The sequence below is a fragment of the Gadus macrocephalus genome, chromosome 9, assembly GCF_031168955.1.
Source record: "Gadus macrocephalus chromosome 9, ASM3116895v1".
NCBI lineage: Eukaryota > Metazoa > Chordata > Actinopteri > Gadiformes > Gadidae > Gadus > Gadus macrocephalus.
This window is the reverse complement of record NC_082390.1, coordinates 18550501-18577673: the sequence shown is the minus strand read 5'-3', so window position 1 is coordinate 18577673 and position 27173 is coordinate 18550501. Positions and strand designations below refer to the sequence as shown.

Here is a 27173-nt window from a genome sequence, read left to right as displayed (position 1 = left end):
CCCTCCGTAAAATTTCTGTCTGGTATGTCCGTAATATACGTTCAAAAAAATGTACTTTCGCCGTCGTTTTACGGAGATACCGTATGAAAGTTTTTATGTTTTTCACAAAACATGTAAGTACCTGGCAGGCCAAACTCCTCGCCGATCTCTTTCCAAGCCTGGTTGGTTTTGTTTTCATCTCTGTATATGACATGTATGTCGATCCTCATGTTCCAAAGTACCAGTCTCCTAAAAACGGCCATTATCATACGTTACCCCATCTTTTTGGCTGGCGTAAAAAACATCTGTATGTTTTTCGTATCCGTGCTTCCGTAAATTCACGGAAGGAGTCGCTAGTGTTTTACGTACGGACATGAATTTATTTACGGACAAAAGATGGGGGAGCGTATGATAATGGCCGTTTTATACGAGACCGGTACTTTGGAACATGAGGATCGACATATACAGAGATAAAAACAAAACCAACCAGGCTTGGAAAGAGATCGGCGAGGAGTTTGGCCTGCCAGGTACTTACATGTTTTGTGAAAAACATAAAAACTTTCATACGGTATCTCGTATCTCCATAAAACGACGGCGAAAGTTACATTTTTTGAACGTATATTACGGACATACCGGACAGAAATTTTACGGAGGGGAGGAGTCTCGGAGGAAAATCTGACATTATGGAGAATCGCATAGGAATGAATGGACTTTCGGTCGGAGACGGTTGGATCGCATACGAGAATGTACGTAGGCTGTGTGGAAACGAGGCGTTAGGTCTATAGAGTGACGCGCTAAAGCACAGCAGGTATGGTGCGAAATGGAGATTCCAAAGCGCTCTTCTTTGGTCAGAACCAAGAGACGTCTTTACACTCCCGGATCCTACACACACTGGCGGTTTCTTTTTTTATGTAAATACGATTAGACGCTCCGTGGTACAAGAGGGAGTGCGGGGGGGCTTTGGTGTTGCTGCGTTGTCTCTACAACAGAGACAATAAGGCAGTGACATGAGCAGTTCTAACTGGAGAGACGGTGAAATCCGCGAACTGCTGACCATCATTGGAGAGAAGGTGATGCAGTCGCATTTAACAAAGACGTTGAAAGATGGTGCGATCTACGAGAAAGACTCATAGGAACGTTCCTTCGTGCCAACTGCCAAGGCACAACGAACTGGCTTGGCAGTGTAAAAGGCCTATGGAGCAATCGCGGATACGTCCGACCTATGCAGCGAAACTTTTTACAATGCAACAAAATATTTAAAGCGCATCAAGCTATTATGCACATACTAACTAGTATAACTAGTATATTAGTCATTTGTATTCGAGGATTTGATAACGTTTTTAATTTAAGGACCAGCCACAATTGGTCTGGCCCATCCACAACTGGAATCCGGCGCCGTGCCTGTGTGAGGGATACAGCCAGGTCATACATTTCATCACTGTCTCCTTGCATCAAGTTGAAGGCTGCAGTGGCGTCACTAGGCTGTTTCATTCGGGGCTAAAGCCCCAGATCTTTTTTAAATCAGCCCCTAATCTAATTTCTGGGTAAAATAAATTGCTTGCTTTAAACTAGAAACAAACAAGGGCGTCAGTTAGTTTTTAGAAGTGGTGGGGACAATAACCATAAGCTTGAGTGTGGTTTGAAAAGTGCTGGGTACCCTTATGTAAGCTATTCATCCATTCAACGCTGCATTACAATATGCGCTACCGTGTATTGTCAGGTGTTGAAAATCCTATTCGAACAATAACAGTTGAAAACCAGTTTGTGTTTGGCTTGTTTTGCAAAACGGCGTAGGAAACACCAGGGTATTGGCTCGGGATATGTTATACTAATACACACAGGACAAAGATCAGTGTTGTCAATTTAACACTTATCTTGACATCAACAAAGTTTACCAGACAAACAATACCAGACAGTAAAGGGGGTACGAAATTGCAATTCTCCTCTGGGCGCTTGTTTTTCTTTTCTTTTTTTAATGCAGCATAGCATATATGTTATGCTGCATTCCACATATATGTTATGCTGCATTTTTTTAGTAATGAAGGGAGTTTTAAGGGAGTTTTTTCTTGCCCTGGTGGGGGCTTGGGTAAAGGGGGGTATCATAAATATTTGGCCTGTTAAGCCCTTTGAGACTCTAATGGTGATTAAGGGCTATACAAATAAAATTGAATTGAAGATTTGATTTAAAATAGCTACAGAGGGGGACAATTTAATATGCAGTGACAAGCTGTTCCATAGTATAGGGGCAACAGCAGCAAATGCCCCATCTCCTCTACATTTGTGTTTCGTTTTGGGAACAGCCAGTAAGAGCAGGTCAGAGGATTTGAGACTTCTTATGACGAGTGTATTTGACTAGTAAGTCGGATAGGTACATGGGGGCTTTTTTAAATTTAAATCTAAATTATTATTTTTTAAATGTTAGTAGCAGGATCTTAGCATTTTGAACCAACTGTAAACGAAAGAGGGTGGCTTTGTTGAGACCAATATAGGAAATTAAAGTAGTCCAGCCTGGGAGTTACAAATGCATGGATCCTTCAGTGACAGAAGAGGTTTTACTTTAGAAATATTTCTTAACTGAAAGAAACTTTACAACCTGTTTGTTAAAAGTAAGATTAGGATCCACCAGTATTCCACCCAGGCTTCTTATAAGGGACTTGACGACAATAATAAATGGCATAATATAATAATTAGAATCACAAGAATAATAAATGGTTTGTTTATTTCAATGAAGTCATGACACTTACAGCAAATGGATTATAAAGCAATAAGTTGACAATAAATGGCTTTATTGTAATATAATATTAATTATAACATAACGAAGGGTTCTCCTCTTAATTTCCGATCGAAAACGGCCGGTAAAAAGCGTAGATTTCACATGGATTCGATCCGACACTTTGGGTGTCTGTTGTCGTTCGCTGATTGGTGGGTTGTAAAAAAAAGTCTTTATCGACGGCGATGAGGTGGGTTTTTTCCTATTTTCTGTCAGATAAATAAAGAGAAGAACGTTTCTCAGCCACGTTATCTTTTGCGCCATCTGTCCAGCGAAGCTCTTTGTTTCTCAGCCAAAACCAGTTTTTTCTTGCCCCTGTGGGGGCTTGGGTAAAGGGGGGTGTGATAAATATTTGGCCTGTTAAGCCCTTTGAGACTGTAATGGTGATTAAGGGCTATACAAATACAATTGAATTTATTCTTATTCTTGTGATTATATATATATATATATATATATATTAGTGGTGGGCATAGATTATTTTTTTTAATCTAGATTAATTTTTGAATTAATCTCGATTAAAATGTCAAACGGCAAAAAAAACATTAGTTTACCTTGACAGCGGTCAATTATACTTGGCAACAGTGAATTATCAAATATAATTCACCGCCGGAAGTTGTGAATTGCCCATGCAAGTGAACGGAGCATAAACAAAAATAATTGACAGCTGAACGTTGGGAAGGCCCATGCAAGTGAATGGAGCAGTCTACAGCATTAATAATCCATAATCAGAATCACTTTATTGATTCCCGGGGGGAAATTGTTGTTCCATTGTTGTTCCAGGTGCTCCATACAATAGAAATAGAAATACCCTACAAGCATAGAAGATAAGATAAGATTATAAATAAATTACAATAAAATAAAAATAAAATAAAAGTAAACATCTCTTGGTGGGTTATATTTACAATTCAATATTTACATTGCAAATAGCAATGAAAATTAAGAGTGAAAGAATAAATTATAGTTTGTTTATTTTAAATAGTAATTTGTCCGATTAACAGAGGGAGGAGTTATAGAGTTTAATAGCCACAGGCAGGAATGACTTCCTGTGGCGCTCAGTGGTGCATTTAGGAGCAATGAGTCTCTCATTGAAGGAGCTCCTCTGTTTGACCAGAGCGTTGTGGAGAGGGTGAGAGCCATACTGCAGGATCGTCCGCAACTTTGACAGCATCCTCCTGTCTGACACTGCTGTCAAAGTGTCCAGCTCCACCCCAACAACGTCACTGGCCTTCCTGATCAGCTTGTTGAGTCTGTTCGCATCTGCTACTCCGTCTGCTACCCCAGCACACAACAGCAAACAGAATAGCACTGGCCACCACAGACTCATAAAACATCCTCAGCATAGTCCGGCAGATGTTAAAAGAGCGGAGCCTCCTTAGAAAATAGAGGCGGCTCTGTCCCTTCTTGTAAAGGACTTCCATGTTCTTAGTCCAGTCCAGTTTGTTATCAATGAACACCCCCAGATATTTGTAATGTTCAACGATGTCCACGTTATGACCCTGGATGGAAACTGTGGTTTTAGTTGAGTTGAGCTGCAGGTGTTTCTGCTCACACCATGTGACAAAGTTGTCCACCACAGCACTGTATTCAGCCTCCTCACCCTTACTGATACAACCAACGACAGCAGAGTCATCAGAGAACTTCTGAAGATGGCAAGACTGTCTGGTAGCTGAAGTCTGTGGTGTCAAGGGTGAAGAGGAAAGGAGAAAGGACGGTCCCTTCAGGGGCCCCGGTATTGCTGACCACCGTATCTGACACACAGTGCCGCAAGCGCACGTACTGTGGTCGGCCAGTGAGGTAATCCACAATCCAGGGCACAATGGGGGGGTTCCACCAGCATCGCCATCAGCTTGTCACCCAGTACAGCAGGCCTGATGGTATTGAACGCACTGGAGAAGTCAAAGAACGTGACCCTCAGTGCTCCCTGGCTTGTCCAGGTGGGCGTAGACGCGGTAATAATGTAAGGTTTAGAAGTTAAAGATTTGAAAACTGACTAAAAGTTAAATATTTTAGTCAGTTAATCATTTACGGATTTATGTTACACAATTATTACTTACATATTTACATATTCAACAGTCAGGATATTCTGTTGAATCTGCCGCTCTGATTCCCTCACGTTTACCTCAGTCTAAATTCTAGCTTCTGATTGGTTAGTTCAGTCACGTGATGGGTCCGAACAAGGAAGTGTTTGAAAATAGATTAACAACGATATTTATTTAATCGCCCGATAAAAGTTTGGCGTTAACGCCGATAACGGCCCACCACTAATATATATACATAAATAAATATGGCAGTGTGTATGCACTAACAAAACAAAGAACTATATATACACTAATCCTTCAAAATGACAACTATATACAGCAAACAACTATATACACCAACACTGCAAAATAACCACACACACACACACACACACACACACACACACACACACACACACACACACACACACACACACACACACACACACACACACACACACACACACACACACACACACACACACACACACACACACACACACACACACACACACACACAAAAACCACTATATACAAAAGAGAACTATGTACAACACCAACCCCGGCAAGAGTGCGCATCAGTCCGGGGCTCCACCCTGGTCCCGCTCCTTCTTCTCCCTCAGCCAGTCCTCCACACTCTTACCCGCCGCGACGGAACAGAAATGTTCTCCGCGGTGGCGGGTGTGTCCGGTCTCCCTCCGCCTCGGCTGGCCACATTTTCTGCACTTCTGCGCCTGTGGCACGCCGGCCCGGGAAGAGAGGGTCGTGCCCGGCTGTGCCGCCGCCCTCCGCTTGGCGGTCTGCTTCCTCTGGTATTCTGTACCGCGAGGTACAGGCAGCTCAGGGCCGGCGTGCTGTGCGGCGGCCATTGGCGGAGGGAGGACGTGTGGAGCCGGCAATGTCCGAGGGAGCGCCAGGAGGGGGGGGGGTGGGGGGAGCACCCACACACTCTGCCGGGGCGGTGAGAGGTCCAGAAGGAGAGGCTGTGTTGCTCTTAAAGGCCCAGTTGCAGCTGCGGCAGCAGCCGTCGGCGGGAAGGCCGGGTAAGCAGCCGAGGGGGCAGGCTGAGCAGGCCCCGGCAGAGCAGGCACCGACGCTGCCACAGCCGGTGCCGCTGCCGGGGCTACCGCCGCCCCCCTCGCTGCCGCTGTCGTCGCCCGGCCTCGAGGAACCGCCGACGTCGCTGTTGCTGCCGCCGCCGGACGATCCACCGCCGCCGCTGATGCCGGGCCCGGCGCTGTCGCCGCGGCCGCCGCCGGTGGTCGTCCTCCGTCTGCTGCAACGCCTGGAGTCAACACAGCCCTCTCCTTCGCTCGCTGCGACCAGGTAAACCTGAGAGCGGGTGGCGACAGTGTTTTAGTTACAGTTACACCATCGAGAGCGTGTAATTCAAGCGCGTCATTGTCCAAAGCATCAAACGCACCACCGCTTGAGGGTCCTACTGTTCAGCTCCTGCTCTTCCCCGTTGAGGGCTGTCCGCCAGCCCTCAGGCAACCGGGTCTGTGAGGAGGATGAAAACACAAAACAAACACTGAGGAGGCCGAGTCGCTGCTACGTACACAGTCTGACGGTCGTCTTCACCGAGTCGTGTGTCTGTGAGTACGACGGGCGTGTGTCTGTACCTCAGCCCGAGCAGGAGTGGGTGTTGCCGGCTGCTCCACGTCGCCCGTCGTCATCTTCCTCCTCTTCTTCTTTGGCTCCGGCGCCATGGTAGCCCCCCCGCACGGCGTCTCCTCAACGGAGACGCCACGAGGCTCTACCCTGGTCTGCGCCGGAACCTGAGTAGGAAGCCCAACCTTCGGGGGAGCGGCCGCAACCTGTGGTGGTGGTGGTGGTGGTGGGGTGGAGGACGGTGCCGGAGGAGGTGGAGACGGAGGAGTCACCAGCGGGAGGGCCTGGAGGACCTGTACGCCAGCTTCAGACACGGTCACGCACAAGCAAATGGCATCAGCACAATGATAGTGACGGGGCAACACACAGGCAAGCGAGACTAAGTGAGTCTGAGCATTCATGACGTGCAGCATGCCATTGATTAGATAAAATGGTTTAGAACTACAAGGCGACCGTTAAGAAGTGTGCTACAAGGCGACTGTTAAGAGATGCAGCAGGGCTGAGGGAAGTGGACTGAGTTTCATCAAATCCACATTACCAACACGTGAGTGAGGACGGCGCATCTACCACCTACAAAGACGGCTACATCACCTGATAAACCTACCCTTGTCCTTCAAGCATCAGCTTTAGCGACCGGCAAAATTTCATAATTCGTCCCAGCCAGTATACCACATATACACTAGGGTCTATAGCATATAACCGAGTCGTCTTCTCACATTTTAATGCATTTTTTACGATTTACCAGCTCTCGTATTCAAGGCTAATCGCCGCGCCAAATGGGAAGCGCGACGCTCCGTACTTTCAACAATTCGTTTTACATATTTATAATTCCAAATTCGACCGAGCCTTTATACCAAATGCACACTATGGTCTATAGCATATAACCGAGTCGTCTTCTCACATTTTAATGCATTTTTTAAGAATTACCAGCTCTCGTTTTCAAGGCTAATTGCTGCGCCATTCGTTTAAATGGGAATCGCGTCGGGCTGTAATTTCAACATTGAGTTTAACATGTGTATACTGTAATTTCAACAATAAGTTTAACATATTTATCCGTCGAAATTTGTTCCAGCATTTAATAGCAGCTAGGATAGCAGCTAGGTTCAACATGACTTACCTTATCTTCGAATGCAGACTGACGTTGCTGGCTGTTCTATGTCGTATAGGCTTCGCCTTTTAAGGCTATCGCCATTGGGTTATCCCTAGGCGTGCGTGAGCCGTTAGCACTGAAAAAATTGTAATCCCCGCCCACCAACAGCGTGGGCCTCAACGACGTCCGCAGTCCGCAAATATAATCGTGCGCCGGCGGACCTTATAAAGTGGCGAAGTCACGCCCCTTCCGGTAGGGCTCATGGGACCTATGAGATCGAAAAATATGAATGGGTGTCCATGGAGAGAAAATAATTATTTTCTGGTCCCGGTCTTTATATGCCCTGGATTACACATATGTTGTTTGTGGATTTAAAGGATAATTTTTCATGCAAAGAGTTCGACCGTTTATTGTGCAATTGTTCAGATAAAGGCTGTAGAGAAAACACAACGAGAAAGACTACACGGCTCGTATGTGACGTCACGCTCCCTACGACTGGCGTGGAGAAGACCGACAATCTTCCCATCGGCATAACTGAAACTCTGCACGTGCCCCGACTTATAATGGTTTTCACCTCTTTCGATGCTTTTATCCTCCCCTTGGAAAAAGCGGTGAAGTGGGGCAGAGAGATCGCCATCTCTGTGCCGAGTTCCAAGGGCGGGTGTGGTGACGTATATCATATGCGTCGAGAGCAGCGAAGAGCTGTAGTTCACAAAGCGGCCTCACATAAAACCTAAAATTATCAAACTTCTTCACGAACATTTTTAGTTTTCTTTGCATGAAAAATTATCATTTAAATCCACAAACAACATATGTGTAATCCAGGGCATATAAAGACTGGGACCAGAAAATAATTATTTTCTCTCCATTGACACCCATTCATATTTTTCGATCTCATAGGTCCCATGAGCCCTTCCGGAAGGGGCGTGACTTCGCCACTCTATGACAGAGTCTGCATTGACGATTTCGAAGATAAGGTAAGTCATGCTGAACCTAGCTGCTATTAAATGCTGGAACAAATTTCGACGGATAAATTTGTTAAACTTAATGTTGAAATTACAGTATTAACATGTTAAACTAATTGTTGAAAGTACGGAGCGTCGCGCTTCCCATTGAAATGTATGGCGCGGCGATTAGCTTTTAAGACGAGTGTAATATCCTGGTGGGTGGCATAGCAATTAACATGTCACACACAGATGTATATCATAGGCTACATCATTCATGTCAGCCACTCTGTTATCTTCCCTGTAAGCATCCATGAACATAAAAGTCGCTTTAAGGGAGTAAACTGAAATGCTTGTTTAATGCAGTGCTCGATTAATGCTGTGTCGTGTCATTTGTTGTCATTGTTGATGTTTTTTGCAAATTTAAGATTCACGCGGTCGCATCAGTTGTTACTGCGGGCCTCTGATGCGGCGGCGGCCTTCACCGCCACCATGGGGCCATGTGGGCCCCAGGCTACCGCCAGGGCCAAGAAGCCGGAGGAGGTGGAGTAGGAGGCCCGAGCCCGCGTCGTCTCCAAGGGCGGTGACCCTGGGAAGCCCATGCTGGTGCTGGGCTGCCACAGCATCCAGCTGGGCAAGTACCAGGGTCAAACCTTCAGATGGCTCCTGGTGAAAGACGCTGGCTACTCCTGCCATGTCGTCGCCAGTCACCAGCAGTAGGGATGGGGATCATTAATATTTATTGATATCGATACCATTTTCGATACTCCTTAACGATCCGAGTCTTTATTGATACAACTATCGATACTTTTCTATTAATTGGTGGAAATACGACGTGTTAGTGATGAGGAAAATATTTAGGAAATAAATAATTGTATATGTAATTCTTCATACATATTGACATCAGTAGTATTAGGTTAAAAGTTCGGCAGTTTGTCTTTGCACCGTTTTATTTTTTTTAATACATGGACAGGATATCGAGTCGTGGTGGGGAGGGGTTGCAGTTCGGTTGTCTGAGGATCTCGTCACTGCTTTTTGCAGATGATGTGGTCCTCATTGAATCATCGGCCTGTGACCTTCAGCACTCACTGGATCGGCTGGCGGCCGAAGCGGCTGGGATGAGGATCAGCACCGCTAAATCTGAGGCCATGACTCTTAGCAGGAAACCGGTGGATTTCTTACTCCGAGTTCAGGCCCTCCTGCTCCCGCTGGTGACGCCTCCGTCTCCACCTCCTCCGGCACCGTCCTCCACCCCCCCCCCCCCCCCTCCCCCCACCACCACCACCACCACAGGTTGCGGCTGCTCTGCCGATGGTCAGGCTTCCTGCTCGGGCGACGCAGAGCAGCTGGCAACGCCCACTCCTGCGCGGGCTGAGGTACAGACACACGCCCGTCGTACTCACAGACACGCGACTCGGTGGAGACGACCGTCAGACTGCGTACGTAGGAGCAACTCGGGCTCCTCACGGGGTGTTTGTTTGTGTTTTCATCCTCCTCACAGACCCGGTTGCCTGAGGGCTGGCGGACAGCCCTCACCGGGGAAGAGCAGGAGTGGATCGGCCAGGCGCTGTTCCAGCAGACCAGCGGGGGGTCCCTCAAGCTCACCACGGACCTCAAGCTGTGATGGGACCCCCCCCCAGCCCCGGCTGAACTATTCTCAGCCACCCGCCTCGGCGGCTGCCTTCTTCGCGTGTCGGTTGTTCCTCTGGGCGCCCCTGCACATGTGGGGTCCCATCCGGAAGGTCTTGGGGGGGGGGGGGGGGGGGGGGGGTAACAGCGCCACGCAGCTGCAGAAAAAAACTCTGAGGCACACAGAGGCCTGGATACGGAGGTCCATACACTACCTCGGCGCCATGGAGCCCGGTGTCGTCTACCAGCGCACCCCACCGCCGAAACCCACGCCAGACGTGCCTCAGTACGGCTGGCTGTTGGTGGTGTACTGCCCCGACATCCTGTCTCGCCTGGAGGACGTGAAGGCCCGGGTCACCTCAGTCTTTGGAAGCATACTGAAGATTGATTCGACCAAGAAGGTGAATGTGGTGTCGGAGCACGAGCGTTACGCTCTTGCGATGTGCGTGCGGCCTTACCTCACCCGCTCTCAGATTTACCCGGACGCAGCGAGAGAAGGAGAGGGATGTGTTGACTCCAGGCGTTGCAGCAGACGGAAGACGACCAGCGGCGGCGGCGAAGCGCCGGGCCCGGCATCAGCGGCGGCGGTGGATCGTCCGGCGGCAGCAGCGACGTCGGCGGTGCCTCAAGGCCGGGCGACGACAGTCATTTTGCAGGAGCCAGGACATGTCCTCCCACGGCCAGGTAACTGCACCATCTACAAAACAGCCTGGGAGGTGCTTTAAACAACACAACAGTGCTTCATCAGTTCATGTTGTCGTCTCGTTGTCGTTCTTTGCAGGCGTCTCCTACTCTGACCCGACCGACGCCGAACTGCTCGCCGCTGCCGACGAGGTCGACCCTCCCAGTGAGTATACGTTTTGATGTGAATACACTTGTACCGCACGTGTAACGCACCTCCCTAACGCTCATATGGGTTGTCAGGCACGTCCAGGGACGCCCCGCCAGCCGCGGCCCCGCTGGAAGGACCAGCACCAGGTCCAGGACCAGGACCGATGGCCATGAGGCCTGCCTCCGGCAAAGAGGTTTGTATAATGTGTGTGTGTGTGTGTATATGATGTGTGTGTGTATGTGTGCCTGTCTGCTGAACATTCACACCCGCTAACTGTGTCTGCTGCGTGTGTGTTTCAGCTGCTTCCCCTCAGCTGGAGGAAGACGCTGCCTGAGGAGCAGCAGGAGTGGGTGGGCCGGGCGCTGTTCCGCAGGGACCCCAGCAGCGGGAAGGCTGTGCTCACCACACCGCCCCCGACTGTGGTGGTACCCGCCAGGCGCCCGGCTCCTCTACACGCAGCCCCCGGCCACAGCCCACGCCTTCTTCCAGCGCCCCTTCTTCCTCTGGCTTCCGTATCGGATGTGGGCGTACCACCTCAAGTGCCCCGCCGATGGGGGTAAGCTGATGGGCGCTGGCCTATACAAGACCGTGCGGAGGGTCTTGGACAGGAGCGGGTGGTATCACATGGCCACAGAGTGCCTTCAGTGCCCCTCCTGCGGCAAGAAGGTGGCGGGCTGGTCGCAGGACATCCTGGAGCAGCTGGACGTTGCTCACCGCGAGGAATTCCCGGCCGTTCTGACCTACAAGTATGTCACTTTTAGTCATTCTGCGTTTACGCAGCGTTTTGTCGCTCGTGGTTAACAACTGTTAACTGTCTGTGTTCTCTGTTTCCAGGTTGTCCTGTGACAGAGCGGTGATAGCGATGCTCAAGGAGCGCACCTTGGGCAACGGCGTCTCTCGCCTCCGTGATTGATATCTTTGTCGTCATAATTAACGCATTGTTTCTATTTCTTGAAAGGCAAAACACCAGGGAAAAAAACATGATGAGGGACACCCACTCCCTCGCAGTCCCGGGGCCCAGCGCTCAACAGACTGCAGCGGAGCCCCTGTTGGCCCCACGGACTCTGCTGCAGCAGCCCCAGCAGCCAGACCAGCCCCTCCAGAACCACCTGCCCGCGGATGCCTCTGGTCTGGCGGCAACGATCAGAGGGCCGCTGGCCCCGGAGCTCTACGACCTCGTCGTGAAGCAGCAGAGTGCCGCCAGAAAAAGAAAGAAAAAGAAAAAGGCGAGAAAAGAAAAAGAAAAAGGCGCAGCCTTTTAAGGCTATCGCTATTGGGTTATCCCTAGGCGGGAGCCGTAGCCCTGAAAAATTTGTAATCCCCAACCACCAACAGCGTGGGCCTCAATTACGTCCGCGTGCGGCGTGCCTCAACGACGTCCGCATTTCGCAGATAGTCGGGCGCCGGCGGACGTTCTGCTCCCAATAAACAGCTTTTCTTCAGCTATTTAATGGACAATGAGGCCGACACTTAAAAGGCTGCGCGTATACTCATAGAATCTGGAGTTACAATACGTAACTATCGTTTCAGCCATTTACTGTACAATTCAGAATTGAATGAGAGGAGGGCTAAGGAGGGCTGTCAATCAAATATCGCGCTTCAGAAACGGCCAATCATAGGAAAGCCCGCCCTGCCTTGGTTCCCTCCCCCATAGTGCCAAAATTAAATTCGAGCTAGAGCGTAAAAACATATTTTGCGAGAGGTTTTGCGCGCACTGAGGTAATTTGCGCGCGAGAGGCTGTTTTCAAAAATTGTAGAGTCGCTCCAGTCGACGACCAGTGGCTTTGAGCTGGCGCAGATGAGGAGTGAACCAGGGAGCAGTGTGGGTGAATGAGACTGAGCGGGTTTTCAGGGGGGCCAGGGTGGTGAGGGAGGAGGAGAGGCAGTTATTGTAGTGAGTCACCAGGTCAGTCAGGGAGGAAGCTGGGGGAGGGTTGGGGTAGGAGCTGATCATGGTGGAGAGGTCTGTGGTGTTGATAAGTTTGATGTTTCTGAAGGAGATGGTCCATTGTTCCTTGGTTTTGTGTAGTTGGGTATGAATGTCAAAAAGTACAGCTTTGTGGTCGGAGATGGGGAAATCAATGACATCAAGGTTAGTGGGAGTGATGTCAGTGCAGCAGATTAAATCCAGAATGTGACCTTTGTTATGGGTTGGGAGGTTGACATGTTGTGTGATGCCAAGACAGTCCAGAAGTGATGTGAAGTCGTTAGCAAAAGTACAGGATGGGTTGTCAATGTGGATGTTGAAATCACCAAGGAGGATAACAGTGGGGGACATTGCACATACAGATGTAAGTAGTGATGAGAATTCATTGAGGAAAACGGCGGAGGGTTTTGGTGGTCTGTAAATGGTGACAATGATAGTGGGTTTGGGGCCTGAGAGTTTTACAGCTAGACATTCAAAGGAGTGAAGGGGGACTGTGACAGTGGTGACTTTGATGTTATCACGATGGAGGAGAGCGAGGCCACACCCCCTCCCATTAACCCGGGGTTTACTAATAAAAGAAAAACCTGGTGGGACAGCCTCATTTAGATGGGAGAAGTCATTTGGTTGTTGCCAGGTCTCAGTGAGGCAGAGAATGTCTAGGCTCTGGTCAACAATAAAGTCATTTATCAAAAGGGCCTTATTACTGAGGGATCTGGTGTTCAGCAGACAGAGTTTCAGACAGGTGAGTGGAGTGTAGCAGGTTGCTTTGAGCAGAGGGGACAGTACACTGTGATTGACGGGACTGACCGTACGGGCTGTGCGAGGAGGGGGGCGGGGCCCAGTGGACCAGAAGGAGCGGATGTTTTTGTTGCTGGTGTGAGTGTACTGAAAATTCCGTCCAGAGCCTCGGTGGATGTATTTTGGTCGTTTGAGAATGTCGTGGTGGGATGCAAGCTGAGGTGGGGGGGTCCTTGAGAAGATCCGTAGACGTAACATCTCCGTTACCAAGTAACGGAGATGCGCTCGTTACGTGAGAGTCAAACATAGCGCAATCCAGAGGAACAGGTTAAAAATCCACAGGTTGTGAAGTCGGAAGAAGCCAGCGGTAGATCCAGGCGATTATGGTGAAGCCACAGAGCCAGCACAGCGGAGGCAGAGGAGTGGAGCAAGCCGGTTGTAGCTACGCTGGAGACGGGGATAACTTTATGACCTTGGGTTTCTACATGCTAAGGCTAACATGGCTAGCCGTAAACTCCGCTAGCCACGTTCATACATTGAAAGTAATATTACTCTCTTTCTTGCTTGTGCAGATGCTGTATATGTACACCGATTTCTGATGGCAATGATTTGATTTATTTTCCAAAGGTATGTGGCTCCATAATGTAAATAGGTTTTAATAAAGTGCTGTAACTGCACTTGGACTACAGTTATGCCCATTCATGGGAAGTTAAATGTTTTGTTTGTATTTTCTATTACTAGTAATCATCAGAGAAGCCGTTGCTTTTGATCTGATGCTGTATATGTACACCGATTTCTGATGGCAATGATTTGATTTATTTTCTAAAGGAAAGAAAATTCAACAGTTCCGCCTCCGTCTGTGATGCTTGACCATGGTTACACTAACTAACCCATAACTAAAGGTTGTAGTAAGACCATATAGAGGCCGTGCCTATGTGGAACAAGTTTTGGAGCTCTAGAGTCAATGGCGACGCTATTGAAATTGTTGCCAAACAAAAAGTCATTAAAAATAAGAGGAGATATGTTGTTCAAAAGTAAAGGTTGTAGTAGGACCAATATATATAGGCCTTGCCTATATGGAACAAGTTTAGGAGCCCCAGAGTCAACAATGGTGACAAAAAAATGGATATTGAAATTTTTGCCAAATAAAAGATCCTAAAAATTTAAGGTTTTAGTAAGAGCAAATAGAAGCCATGCCTATGTGGAACAAGTTTTGGAAATCTAGAGTCAACAATGGTAACGCTATTGAAATTGTTGCTAAATAAAAAATCCATAGAAATAAGAGGAGATATATTTTTCAAAAGTAAAGGTTTTAGTAAGGCCATATAGAGGCCATGCCTTTATGGAGCAAGTTTTGGAGCTCTGGAGTCAACAATTGGGACACTATTGAAATTGTTGCTAAATAAAAATTCCTCAAAAATAAGAAGCGATATGTTTTTCAAAACTAAAGGTTGTAAAATACCATACAGAAGCCATCTCTTTATGGAGCAAGTTGTGGGGCTCTAGAGTCAACGATGGCGACGCTATTGAAATTGTTGCCAAACAAGAAATCCTTAAAAATAAGAGGAGATATATTTTTCAAAAGAAAAGGTTGTAGTAGGACCAAATAGAGGCCGTGCCTATATGGAACACGTTTTGGAGCTCTAGAACACCTCCACCCCACCTGCTGCCACTGTCACTCTGCAGCCAACTTCTCAACTTCAGAGAAATGTATGTAACGCTATGACGCTATTTTCAATGTTAAACCTTAAAAGTTCAGGCAAGTCAAACAAAACAGCCTATCATGACATAAGATGTTGAACAGATTGAATAAGTATAACTTTTTTAGATGTTAGATGTTAGTGGCTTGGGAGGAAAAAAAATTCCATGTTCTGTTACAAGCTTTATTTTGGGGATACTTATAAGACAACTCCGGGTCAGGAACTCGATAGTGAGGTAAGCTTCAGTATTTTCATTTCCTTTAGTTAACTCGTGTAACAAGGAAATCTCCAAATTCTAGAACACCATAAGTTAACTGACTTACTTTTCAAATGAATTTCCTTTCCCTAGGTGATCAATGCCATACAGCTAAAAATGATCAACAAACATAATTGCCAAGGGTGAAAACAAGCGCTCTCGCTTTTTTTTTTGCCTTTTACCCCCCGGATCAAGACGACTGTTCATTGCAATTACACTTGTTTTCTATTTTTAATGCTAGTAATTTGAATATTGTGATGCACAGAAAACATTCAAATGAGAGGCAACAGTGAGACATTTAATTTTCAAACAACTCGAACAAGAACCAAGCAGTGAACGTTAACAGTGTAAGTGTGAACCAAATCTACTCTAGAAAACTTCTCAGTGGATAGAGACCTAAAAGGCAGTTTAAATCAGGGTAAACATAAAAATATATTAATCTCTCTCCTTGTCACCATTTGAATATAAATATATATATATATATACTTCAATGTAATGAAGCAGAACATGCATCAACATTTTGTAACATAGTGCCTCAAATAAATTGTAGATGAAACAGTAACTAAGAAACATTTGGCATGATAAAGTACATAAAATGGTTATAAAAATGCTTTTTTCTTTCAGGTAGCTCACAAGAGCTCTAGGAATCAAGCACTCTGCACACTTAACCAAAGCCAGCTCCAAGCGTCTGGCGAGGCAGCAGAGCTTCAGAGAGGCACTCGTCCTCAAAAGGCCATAGGTGTCCAGTCCTTATCCATCTGTATACAAGTGCCTGTGGTCTCCACGCAGCCCTCCATTTTGTCTCCCCGGTCTCAGTGCAGTCAGTTCGCCCACTCACTCAGGAACAGCTGCCGCCGCCATCTCCACTTTGCCGTGTGCTTCCTGGTCCGTTCTGAACAAAGAGACCCAACAGCAGTCACAATCCAACCCCTCTGGACACCGCTGATCAAATAACAGGCACGACACCGGTCGCGTCTCCGCTCTCTGGTGATGGCTGATTAAGTGGCGACAGGATCAACAAATGACAATTGATCGAGGAAGGTCCAAGATATGAGAAAATAAATGGGAGATTATTATTGGGGATTAATAAACTGTAGGAATACAGCATGTTTTTATTTTTTTTTAATCCTTGTGAGATCCGGTTTAAGAATCTATTTAAGATTGATATTGAAAATCCTTAAACACACTTTTATCTTTTCACTTTTATGGTTGAACATATCTAGAAGTTTATGGGCTCAGAGTCCTTCTGCACTCTAGTGTGGCCACCCAAAGGCGGGAGAACCTGTTCATCCAGTGATTTGTGTCTGATGCTCATGCACAATAACATACGCCTTAAAAAGCACACAAACACACTATTGACAGGAGGCTTTTTCTCCAGCATTTTCAAATGTACCTTTTCATTACATTTTCTTCAACTGTGCATAGTACCAACCATTGGTTAGCTAAACAATCAAACACATATATTGCATGATCTGGTCACACTATATGTCCTAATTATTTTTTATGTACTAAGGGGATGGATATTAGGAGATTCGACCCCAAAAGATGTGACTTGTTTTCTCAAAGAGCAAAGAACTGTTGTGCAGTGAGGCATGCAGAGCGCTGTGAGGACAAGCAAGGTGTGCAGTGGAGGGTAGTTACTGGAGGAACTGTGCAAACACCAGGATCACACACACACACACACACACACACACACACACACACACACACACACACACACACACACACACACACACACACACACACACACACACACACACACACACACACACACACACACACACACACACACACACACACACCCCCATCACCCAGTGATGGAGACTCTTGAAGTCATGACACCTACTTACTGGTGTTAACTGCTCACAGTCTAACCCTGTGTGGCTGACCAGACAGCCAGGAGAGTTTCACGGAATGCGCCATTCCAAAATTAACCCTGCACATTAAAGGCCATGAGAAACTCGGAATGAACGTAATCCAAAGCTTTTGATCCTGTTGTCGACCCAAAAATTACATATACAGCATTGGTGTCAAAAGACCATCCACATAAAATGCAGTATAGAGCAAAAGTCAAAAGACAAGGATGGCTCGTCAAATGGGTGTTGGCAGTGAAGACATTGGTTTGGGTGCCACAGAGGAAGATGGATTCAGGGGTTGTGATGCATTCTTACAAGCCAATCAATTCAGTGTTAGTTTTGTGCAGAAAATAGCAATATTTTTAACACAATGCCTCGACACCTTGCTTGCATGAATGTGCAAATACCTTTTACGGGATTTCCTATTTTTTTCGTCGTCAAACCTTTAAGGGGAGCAGGGACAGGGGGTTAGGGAGCAGAGAAATACACAGCGAAAAGGAACCACACATTCATAAAGGAGCACTACATAACGCTTGACACAGGAAGTCGTTTCGCATTCGGCCATGCAAGTCATCCACGTCACGGTGGGCCGGCTCAACATCCAACCCTAAACAAGACATCTTGACTGTTGCTCTTGGTAACGACGGCTATAATAATGTACGCAATACTTACTCTTTGATACAATCTGGTATGGACACATACTCCAGAGGGACCAACTCAGCCAGGTCTGTCAGGTTGTACACAAACTGTATCTTCTGGCTGAACTTGGAGCTGGAAAAAAACACAAGACATTATCAACCGTTTATAAAAGAAGAGCAGCACTGAACAGCTTGTGAATGAAGAAGGCCCCATCATACCTGATGAAGGGTTTTGTGAGAGCTAACAGAGTCCGAATAAACCAGGAAGGATGGACTATAATCAAAGACTTCAAGTTCTTCCTTAACCTGCAAACAAGAGCACATTAGCACCTTTAGTCAACAGAAAAACATTGAAACTTTTCTTGGGCAAAAACGTGACATAACATGCATCGCATATGTGTGCAAGGTAATTCTATTGGCTTTATATCAGGCTTCATATGAGAGGGAGCGGATGGCTGTTCGGTGTTCAGTCTTGGCTGTCCAATAATGAGCAGATTTTTGCTGGGATACTTTGTGGAATGCTGTGGCCAGCAGAAAAGACAAGTCTGACTCCATGGCAGTGTGAGGAGCAGCCCAGCGAGCCTCACCTCCGGTCGATCTGCTGGTAGCACTTTCTCAGCCAGCCCATCGTAGGCATCCTTTTCCTCGACGTCGCCCCATTCAAATACACAATCATGTAGTTCTCGGCCACCAGGAGCTCCAGAGTTCCTATGACGTACCTGAAGAGAAGAGTTCAAACACAAATGAGCAGGGGTATCGAAAAAAACCCTGTTACAAGGGATCTGAAAGTGAATAAGAAGAAGATGGCCTCACTTAAATAGATTGTCCATGATGTATCGGTAATTTGGCTGATTGCTCTCAGGCATGAAGCACACTGCGAACACAATGATGGCATTCAAGCCGTCGCCGTAGTAACCTGCAGAGGAGGGGAGAACAGAGTCACCTCCAGTCTTTCAGTGGTACAGCCCACACTTGTGTACAAGTGTGTGAATACTTTTATTTATTTTCTTTTCCTTGTAATGTGTTTTGAGTGAATTTCATATAATTTCCAGGGTAATTCTATCAAATGTTGAGATTAACCTTCCTTTTGAAATATGTTGCATGCCCGACCAATATTGCATGACTATTTAAGGATTTCACCAAAATTATCTGGACCTGATTCGAGTTTTTGTCTAAACATGTAGCATGTTGACATTCCAAATTTCCAGGGAAATTATATTAAAAAGAATTCCACTCCTCTGTGCCCCCGCTGGGGCCTGACCTCCCTGACTGATGACTGACCTCCGTGACTGATGACCTTCTTGTAGGGCTCGATGGCCTTCATGTCCACGCGGTGCTCCTGGTCCCCGATGCGGAACACCCTCCAGCGCCGGCCCTCCTCCCGCTCCTCGGAGGCCGAGTACTCCTGCACCGTCTCCATGCCCTCCTGGAGCAGCTCTGTGGCTTTGGGCTTGGGCAGGTCGTCTAAAACATCCAAAATCAAAGACATGGGAAGCAGCCGCGTTAAGAAGAGTCTGAGGGAAAGCTAACTCAGTCGGGTTTTGGAGAGCCTTGGGTTTTTTCCATGTAGAGTTGAGCTCTATGGAGCACAACACAACTCACTGGACACTTTTGGTTTTGTTTTGTTTTGCATGTCCATAAGGAAACAAATAATTTGTCCAATCCAGACAAGTCGGTTTGCATGCAACAAGCAGGAAGGGGAATAACTTAGATTCACCACATTAATTTTAAGAACAAAATTGATTGAGATACAAGTGTTCAATTCATAAATATAATTTTAACAGTGACTTATGCAGTTTATTTGAAAATCAGGAAATTTTCACCGAAGGGAACCAGCGTGCATGATCAGGGATACAAATGGCATATTGAATAATGCAACGAACAAAAATATAAAAACGGGATAAACGTCATCCCTTGATTTGTTTAAACCACTGACACACACACACACACACACACACACACACACACACACACACACACACACACACACACACACACACACACACACACACACACACACACACACACACACACACACACACACACACACACACACACACACACACACACACACACACACACACAGGACCACAATTTGTTGATTTCACTTGGTGACTGGAAGAAACACATAGCACCGTCCGACAGGAACCTTACCACGGTGAAGACCCAAACCTGCTGCTGGCAGTCGGCCCGTTTCCAGGCTATGAATGGAAACAAGCCTTCCGAGGGACACAAGAGGAAACGCAGCATTGTGGGGACACAAAAAACAACAAGGCAACACTGTAAACTACACTTCCTCTCCAGGCATGGGAGCGACGGACCTGAACTGGATCAAATTCAGAGAAGCTGGTGCATGCTTCTCATGACTCACACAGCCATCGATTTGGCCACTGGTGAAATACCAGGAAATATGCCACTGAAATATAAATAAAGTTCAGGGTTAATGGCTGTGTTAAGCCATTAAGTGAGCATGAGAAGATGCTCATTAAGCTTCATCTTTTTACTGCACCACAACATCTCCCCTTGAACCATTCATACATAACATATCCTTTCTTTAAGGACAAAGACAAAGCACTGGCAGGATCACACGGAAAATGGTCAGCTCGTACCCTCCCACTCAAACTCGTTGCTGTTCTCGGAGGGCGTGTCCATGTCGTCAAGGTCCAGCTCCGCGCTGTCCTCCAGCTCGTCCGACAGCAGGGAGCCCTCGCTGCGGTCCAGAGTGAGGCTGATGTCCGGGGCGGCCAGCCTCTTCTTGGGCTTCTTGCCCTGGTTCACCGGGTAGCCTGAAGAGGAGCAGAGCATGACCCATTTTAGGGAGTGACATTAGGCATGAGACTGAGTTAAAGCCACACTGCCCTGATATTGCAGTTTTTCCCACAGCTTCCTGCACCTCACTAGAGGACTGACCGCCTCTACAAACTGATTCACTTCTCTCACAATATGACGACAATGTGCGCGTCTGTTGATGTTAGCATCTGCTTTCAATTTGACAGAAAACATATGCTTCTATTAGCCTAATATACTATAATATAGACCTATATAATATAACATAATTAATATGATACATCTATGAAATCAGATGGGTACACAGAGTATGCAATTGTGTATTGTGGAGCGTTCCCCCATTTACGTTATTTTTGGGTGTTTATTCTCAAAATCTGCCCCCTTCTACTCTTTCCAATTCTCAAATGTTTCCGACATCAGCCTCTATATCCCGTTTGATTTGGGTTATTACAATGCACAGGATTTATTACTGCTTGCCTCTTTCACTGAATCCTTCTCCCACTCCACTAAAGTTTTTTGAGGGAAACCCTGTAATCTCTCTGTTTCTCTCTTAATCTCTTATTTTACCCGGATCCTTGTCCCCAGCTGCTCGGCCAAACAGCTCCTCGTCCAGGTCCTCTTCCTCTGGCAGGGGCCTGGCGAACCAGAAGAGAGCAGATCAGAAACACGCCGTTACCCCCGGAGATCTATGCCCCACCTGGGCCAACGCCTCACGCAGGACATTCAGTAACATACCTGGGGAAGTCCTCATCTTGCCATTCTTCCTTAAGCTCCACTCCTTCCATCCGCAAGCGAGCCTCAGTGGTGGCGACAGACTCCTGCCGCTCCAGACTGGAGGGAAACAAATGTAGAACACGCTATTAGGACAGATTGATGTAGTCCATGAGCTTCAACTTAATTGCTCTACTGTTTAAAAAGCTTTAACATTTTGGAACAAATTATCAGGATATAGTACAGACCCAAGGTTATCAATCAATCATTTGTTCAAATCAATAATATATTTAAACAAATGATTGCTTGGTACTGAACTGCAGCTTGTGAGTGTAATATACTTACCAAAAAATAAAACAATTCTTGTCTTTATAGACAAGCGGAGACATTATTATTATTATTATGAAAAAGGTGCCTTATTGCGCACAAATGTGATATAACAAGGAGATGCATGACTCTGTAAATGTTCAATAGATGTTTGGGGAAGCACTCATTGATACTCAGAAACCCTAGTCATTTTCCTCCACATTTGTTAGGAATCCCTTATTGAGCCTGTGCTTTCAAACGGCCACATAATAAGATCAGTGGCTTCTTGGAGAGCTTTGAGGCTCAGAACCGGCGTTTTTGAAGGCTTTAGCAAATCGTAATGCTAGCCTAAACGTTATTTCTGCACTGCACAGAGCTCCATGTGATTCACTAATCACAAACATGAACGCACTCCCAGACACAGAATTCTAAGCATGTGCACGAGACATCTCAGCGAAAGGTTACGTACAGCGATCTCCATGATGCTCTATACCTCAAATCCAGCCGATACGCTAGAGCAATGGCAGGAATGTGTGCTGTTTAAGCAAACGGGATGGATTTGGACAGCTGGTGCACATGCTGCTACCACCTGGCCCTTCCAACTGGAGCCTGGGACCTGTCCCATTGACTGACGGCATCAACTGGGTGACAGCTAACTGATCTGTTTGTGAAAACACCCAAAATAGGAGGGGGCGGGGGGGGGGGGGGCAGTTCTTGTGGTCTTTATCAGCTTAGTCCAAAGGGCAAACGACCATGACCCTTGTGATACATAAATGACCAATGTGGTGTTAAATCATAACATGTTTGTTTTAGTGCTATAATTTGACTCATTTCAGCCAATGGGTAGAAAATTTGTTTGAGAAAAATGTGTTTAGCCACACTGAGGATAAGAAGTAAGAAGGTATTTAATCAAGACCGACCCTTCAAAAAAATCAAGATCAAGAAAAATATTGATCAAAAAGACACTTTCACGTTTGAGGTGAATTTGACAAGTTAGAAGTGGTCCACTTTGAAACTACAATAACAGGTATACGACCAGGCCTACAGGTGTTACCTTCCATCCTGTGCTGAGGCTGGCTGTGGCTGATGGAGACCCACGGGTGTGGAGCACCTCTCTCCCGGGGCGGTGGCTCCATTGTCTTGGCTGGTGCTTCTCTCTGATCGGTCTGGAAGCTCTTCCACTGCTTCCTCGCTGTTTTCCCAGGTGGACACTAGGCTCTGTTTCAGTTCATCCAGGTCCTCTTCATCCACCTCACCTGACACACCGGAGGACGAAGGGCTGGAGGCTTCTTTGTGACCCAGGTCCTCGCAGGTCCTGGGTGTATGGAGGTCTTGGAGGCTGTTGTTTATAACGTCACTCATGTCACACTGCAGGGCTTCACTCTCAATCACATCTGATGCCATACCTTTGATTGCGTAGCCTGATTTAAACCTTTTACAGATTCGGTTCTAACCAAATCTGCACTGTTTTGCTGAGACTTCCTCGAGGTAGCTGGTTGGTTTATAACGGGCAGCTAACTGAGCTTATACAATACAACTTATTGGGGAGCTGCTAGTTAGCGTGCTAGCGGCTTTTAGAAGCACAACTTTCCAGAGTTGATTGCTTAAGTTGAGCGTGATCTATTCCAACTAACTTCATATCGCCAAAATTACGCCTTAGTTCCTACCGAATTGAACCACCGCAAACCCTGCCCGAACAGTGGAGGTAGAAAATCCAATTCGGTTACTGGCGCAGTGAGCTTACTTTTTCATTTCCTTCCTTTCTCTTGAGTCTACTTCTGATTAGGTGCTACAACACGCACTCGTCGTGACCATAACGCCACCTAACAGAACTGACGATTTTGCAACCAGGCATACACATCAGGCATAGAGAGGATCTTGGATGGTAGTGTAGTCCCGGTCTAGCGCAACGCAGTTTCCGTTCTCTTACTTCCTACGAGCTGTGTTCGCCAGTTAACAGCAACCAAAGCAAAAATAAGAATAAAATAAATCAAAAAAACAAGAAGAAAAGCACATCAACAAAAATAAAAACAACCACAAGCAGAATACATATGGAATTTTTACGAGTCATTTGACAAATCGATATCCGAAACATGTAACGGAAACGGATATCCAACTATCAAAAGCCCACCCCTCTCTCGCCGCTACAGGGACAGAAAGTTCCGCCTTCTCTCTGAGGCCAATGAAGCTAAATGATTTGGAGCAGCCCGTTGAAGGCTCTCTCAACTACTGCAGTGCAGACCAAAGCCATTTAGAAGAGAGATTCTCTTCAAATGACTCTGCTGCACACGTGTTCTCCGGCAAAGTGCATGTTGGTCCAACCTGTGATGATGTGAGTTGATTGTTGCCGTATGTCTTTTCCTTGTAAGTAGTTTAAACGTTAATTGCAACCTTCCAATTACCTTTCGATGTAGTTGTCCAGTGGATCTTCAATGGGCCTCAGCAGCTTCTTACTCACGCCTTTATCAGTTACGGCGAAGATTGGAAGTAACGTTAAATTAATATAATGTATTACTAGTTTTGGTTATTAAAAAATAACCTAAACGATTGAATGGATGTTGATGTGGCAGCTATCGAACATGCAAAATGAAAACTATATAAATAAAAATATATAATAAAAATTAAGCATTGCTTTAATCGTATTTGATTACTCTAATATAATAATTATAAATTATTATTAAACATGTATGCTCATGTTATGTAGTGTCACAAAACATCCCGCTAGGTGGCAGCAAATCTTTACAAACCTGCGGGAAATACACATGTTGACAATGTCTCCACATCTCTCTTGGAGGAATGAATCCGTCCACGAAGGAGCATCATCATGTGCTACATCTTTAGCTTCATACAGAACTGGCAGTGGGCGTTTTAAGAACCAGTATTCGTAGTATAAAATGCTTAATCAAAACACGATCAGTTTGAACAGTTCTAAATAAAGCCACCTGGCAACTAGATTCAGGAGTTTGCATTTATATATTTCAAGCCACTTGTTAAATTAAGAGTTTGGTGCAACCAAATCTTTTAACCAATCTTCGATAACAATGATTATGTCTGAAATTGTATTCAACTTTTTGCATTATTACAATTTGTAGGCATTAATAATAATTTGGCCTACATGTATATTTCTCTATTGGAAGCTGTCGCACAACACATAGCCTTACAAATCAGATTTGATTTCTACTTAATTGGCTCCCTATTCTGTGTGTATAGACGATTCAGTGCATTTTCTAATTAAGATTGCTATTTATTCTGTGGGATCATTAGGCCTCATCACAAAAAGGATAATCCAGACAAATTGAAATAGCATGCTTCTCCTCCGCTTTCTGCTCAGCTCTGTATGCTAATGAGTCATGTCGCAATTAGAAGGCAAATGTTTCCTGTTAAGCTAAGACAAATCCACCAGCCTACACCAAGGCTAGAGTAGCCCAGGTCTGATGTCTGCAATTCCTATCAATGTGAAACGTTCCATGCAAGTTTCACGATCAATACCCTTTGGTTGTAAACCCCTCCTGCTGTTTTGATCTGTTTGGCCGTTTGTTAAGCTAAAAATGAATCAAGTCTTAACCCTGGTATTGATGTTGCTCCACCTCTTGATTCACAGCCAGGGACCTGAAAGGATGTTTAACCCTGGCAAAGTTCCTTTATGAGATATCAAGGAGTGAGTAAAACCACATGGTTATGTTGCAAAATAGCTCGAATAGCGTTGAGTTTGATTCATTCTTTACTCATAGCTGTTGTCTCCCAGCTCCTTCGTTCTTTATTGATCATCTGTATGTTACTGTGCTTATAGGTTTAACTACAGCTTGACCTCCGTGGTAAAAGAGTAGGGAAACGTGGAACCGAGAAAGTGTTTGATGGCTCTCCGATAAGAAGAAGGAAAAGAAGAAGAAATAAATGAAAACTTCACACATGCTTCTCCTTTCATCACAAAAGTAGGTCCGCATATTCTAATTATCCAAAGTAGCTGTAACCTATTCTGAAGCTGTAGCCGGCTGTTGAGTTGTTCCATTTTCCTAAATGTTGTGGGAAGTGTTCAAGAGACACAAAAAAACATCTTTAATGAGAAAAGACAAAAAGGATTCAAGTGCATGTTTTATGCAATCTCTTTTTCAGAGCCTGGGTGAATAATTATTTATGATTGCAAAACCTAAAAGGGAGAATAGGAGATGGCAACTGCAAGGAGACTGGTAAAAAATTTAAAGAGGATGTTGAATTAATATTTCAGGGAAGATGAAATATTTAATGGAAACAAATGAGCATAACATTTAAAACAGCATGATAAATAGTGGTGAGCATCACAAAGGTGGGCCTCACAAATTGTTCTATTTGTTGCTGCAGCCAAAAGGTATTTTGAATTAATATGATATCACAAAGTTACACGTCTTTAAAAAAAGATTGTTATTCTGTTTCATTAGGCGGAATAGCAAGACGAGGATTTGCCTTTTTTATTTAATTTACTGTCATAACATTCAGTGCATTTTGGAAAATATTGCCCTTTGTACCCCTGAGAGAGGTAGAAATTCAGCATACAATTCCATTTACTTTCTCGTCTTAACACTCCTATCAAACCGACAGAAATCAAGAGTCTATCAGCTCCCGCTCATTGGCTTTTTGAATGTGAAAATAATTAAATCGGCAAACAAATAATTATTCAAGTCAATGAGAACAATTATCTCAAAGAGGCCTCTGAGACTTCGATGTGCATACTGAATCGATTAATTATCCTGCTAAAGATAATTGAGTGGAACTAACTCTTTTCACTGCTTCCTCGTCCTCGCCTGCTCGTCTTTGAATTTGATCTTGAAATAATACACATTTTCATCGCCATATATTGGGGCTGTACAGATATAAAACAGTCCCTTCAGAGGAAAGCATGCAGGATTGTAGTTCTGATATGAAGATGTTTTTATCCACCATCTTTGAGCTTGTATACGTACAGAGGGGCTCCCTTATGTCTGGTGGCTACAGATACTGTAGATGGAGGAGCAGGATTCTTTCATACCCAAGTAGCATAGATCCTTTCAACGGCAGTATTGGCATGCTGTAGTTGGCAGACAGAAATAAAGAGTATCGTATACGATTTTCATAAATATAACTGCTTTCATTGTGTGGCTTGCATTTATATTTTGAGCTGTCTGTTTACTTGAAAGTCTTCTATAAAAAAGCCTGAGCTCTTGAGAATCTGAGGACTACAAAGAAAACAGTGTATTAACAGTGTATTGTTATGTAGTGTTGTGAATGTGAGCCAGCGTCTATCCTGTGTACTGCTAATTCATAACAATCTCAGTCAGAGGTCATGACCTCAACAAAGTATGTGAGGTGTACACATAGTCCCAAGATTTAGTTTCCACTTTAAGTCATCACGTTCATGACCGTTGTAA

The 27173-nt window shown here is 45.6% G+C and overlaps 2 protein-coding genes across 5 annotated transcripts; both read right to left on the bottom strand.

Annotated features, from left to right (window-relative positions):
• Positions 1-4991: 4991 nt before the first annotated feature.
• Positions 4992-8441, bottom strand: LOC132465183 (nascent polypeptide-associated complex subunit alpha, muscle-specific form-like). 2 transcript variants are annotated; one of them, XM_060061989.1, is made up of 5 exons: positions 8408-8441; positions 7496-7689; positions 6390-6682; positions 6191-6267; positions 4992-6099 (listed from the first exon to the last, which is right to left on the bottom strand). In XM_060061989.1, the coding sequence occupies exons 3-5, from the start codon at positions 6474-6476 to the stop codon at positions 5346-5348; spliced, it is 918 nt and encodes a 305-aa protein (XP_059917972.1). In that variant the 5' UTR covers positions 6477-6682; positions 7496-7689; positions 8408-8441; the 3' UTR covers positions 4992-5345. The 2 variants fall into 2 exon arrangements, with proteins under 2 accessions (XP_059917972.1, XP_059917971.1); XM_060061988.1 differs by having other exon boundaries at positions 6390-7689.
• A 7330-nt stretch (positions 8442-15771) lies between these two features.
• On the bottom strand, positions 15772-23722 carry bnip2 (BCL2 interacting protein 2). Of its 3 annotated transcripts, XM_060061973.1 has the most exons (12): positions 22847-23722; positions 21511-21606; positions 21343-21410; positions 20598-20774; positions 19270-19452; positions 18802-18904; positions 18576-18707; positions 18208-18294; positions 18023-18121; positions 17758-17793; positions 17345-17430; positions 15772-16386 (listed from the first exon to the last, which is right to left on the bottom strand). In XM_060061973.1, exons 1-11 carry the CDS (start codon positions 23194-23196, stop codon positions 17358-17360), a joined length of 1404 nt encoding a protein of 467 aa, XP_059917956.1. In that variant the 5' UTR covers positions 23197-23722; the 3' UTR covers positions 15772-16386; positions 17345-17357. The 3 variants fall into 3 exon arrangements, with proteins under 3 accessions (XP_059917956.1, XP_059917957.1, XP_059917958.1); XM_060061974.1 differs by lacking the exon at positions 17345-17430 and having other exon boundaries at positions 22847-23703; XM_060061975.1 differs by lacking the exons at positions 17345-17430; positions 17758-17793 and having other exon boundaries at positions 22847-23689.
• Between the last annotated feature and the right edge of the window lie 3451 nt (positions 23723-27173).

Coding starts and splice junctions, on each gene's coding strand:
- LOC132465183 (XM_060061988.1), bottom strand. CDS start 6,791: ATGCTGCACGTCATGAATGCTCAGACTCACTTAGTCTCGCTTGCCTGT. Junction 6,268..6,389: donor CCACTCCTGCTCGGGCTGAG/GTACAGACACAC, acceptor TCCTCCTCACAG/ACCCGGTTGCCTGAGGGCTG. Junction 6,100..6,190: donor AGTAGGACCCTCAAGCGGTG/GTGCGTTTGATG, acceptor ACCCGCTCTCAG/GTTTACCTGGTCGCAGCGAG.
- bnip2 (XM_060061973.1), bottom strand. CDS start 23,196: ATGGCATCAGATGTGATTGAGAGTGAAGCCCTGCAGTGTGACATGAGT. Junction 18,708..18,801: donor ATCATGGACAATCTATTTAA/GTGAGGCCATCT, acceptor TCTTCTCTTCAG/GTACGTCATAGGAACTCTGG. Junction 18,122..18,207: donor CTCACAAAACCCTTCATCAG/GTATGATGGGGC, acceptor GTTTTTTTCCAG/CTCCAAGTTCAGCCAGAAGA.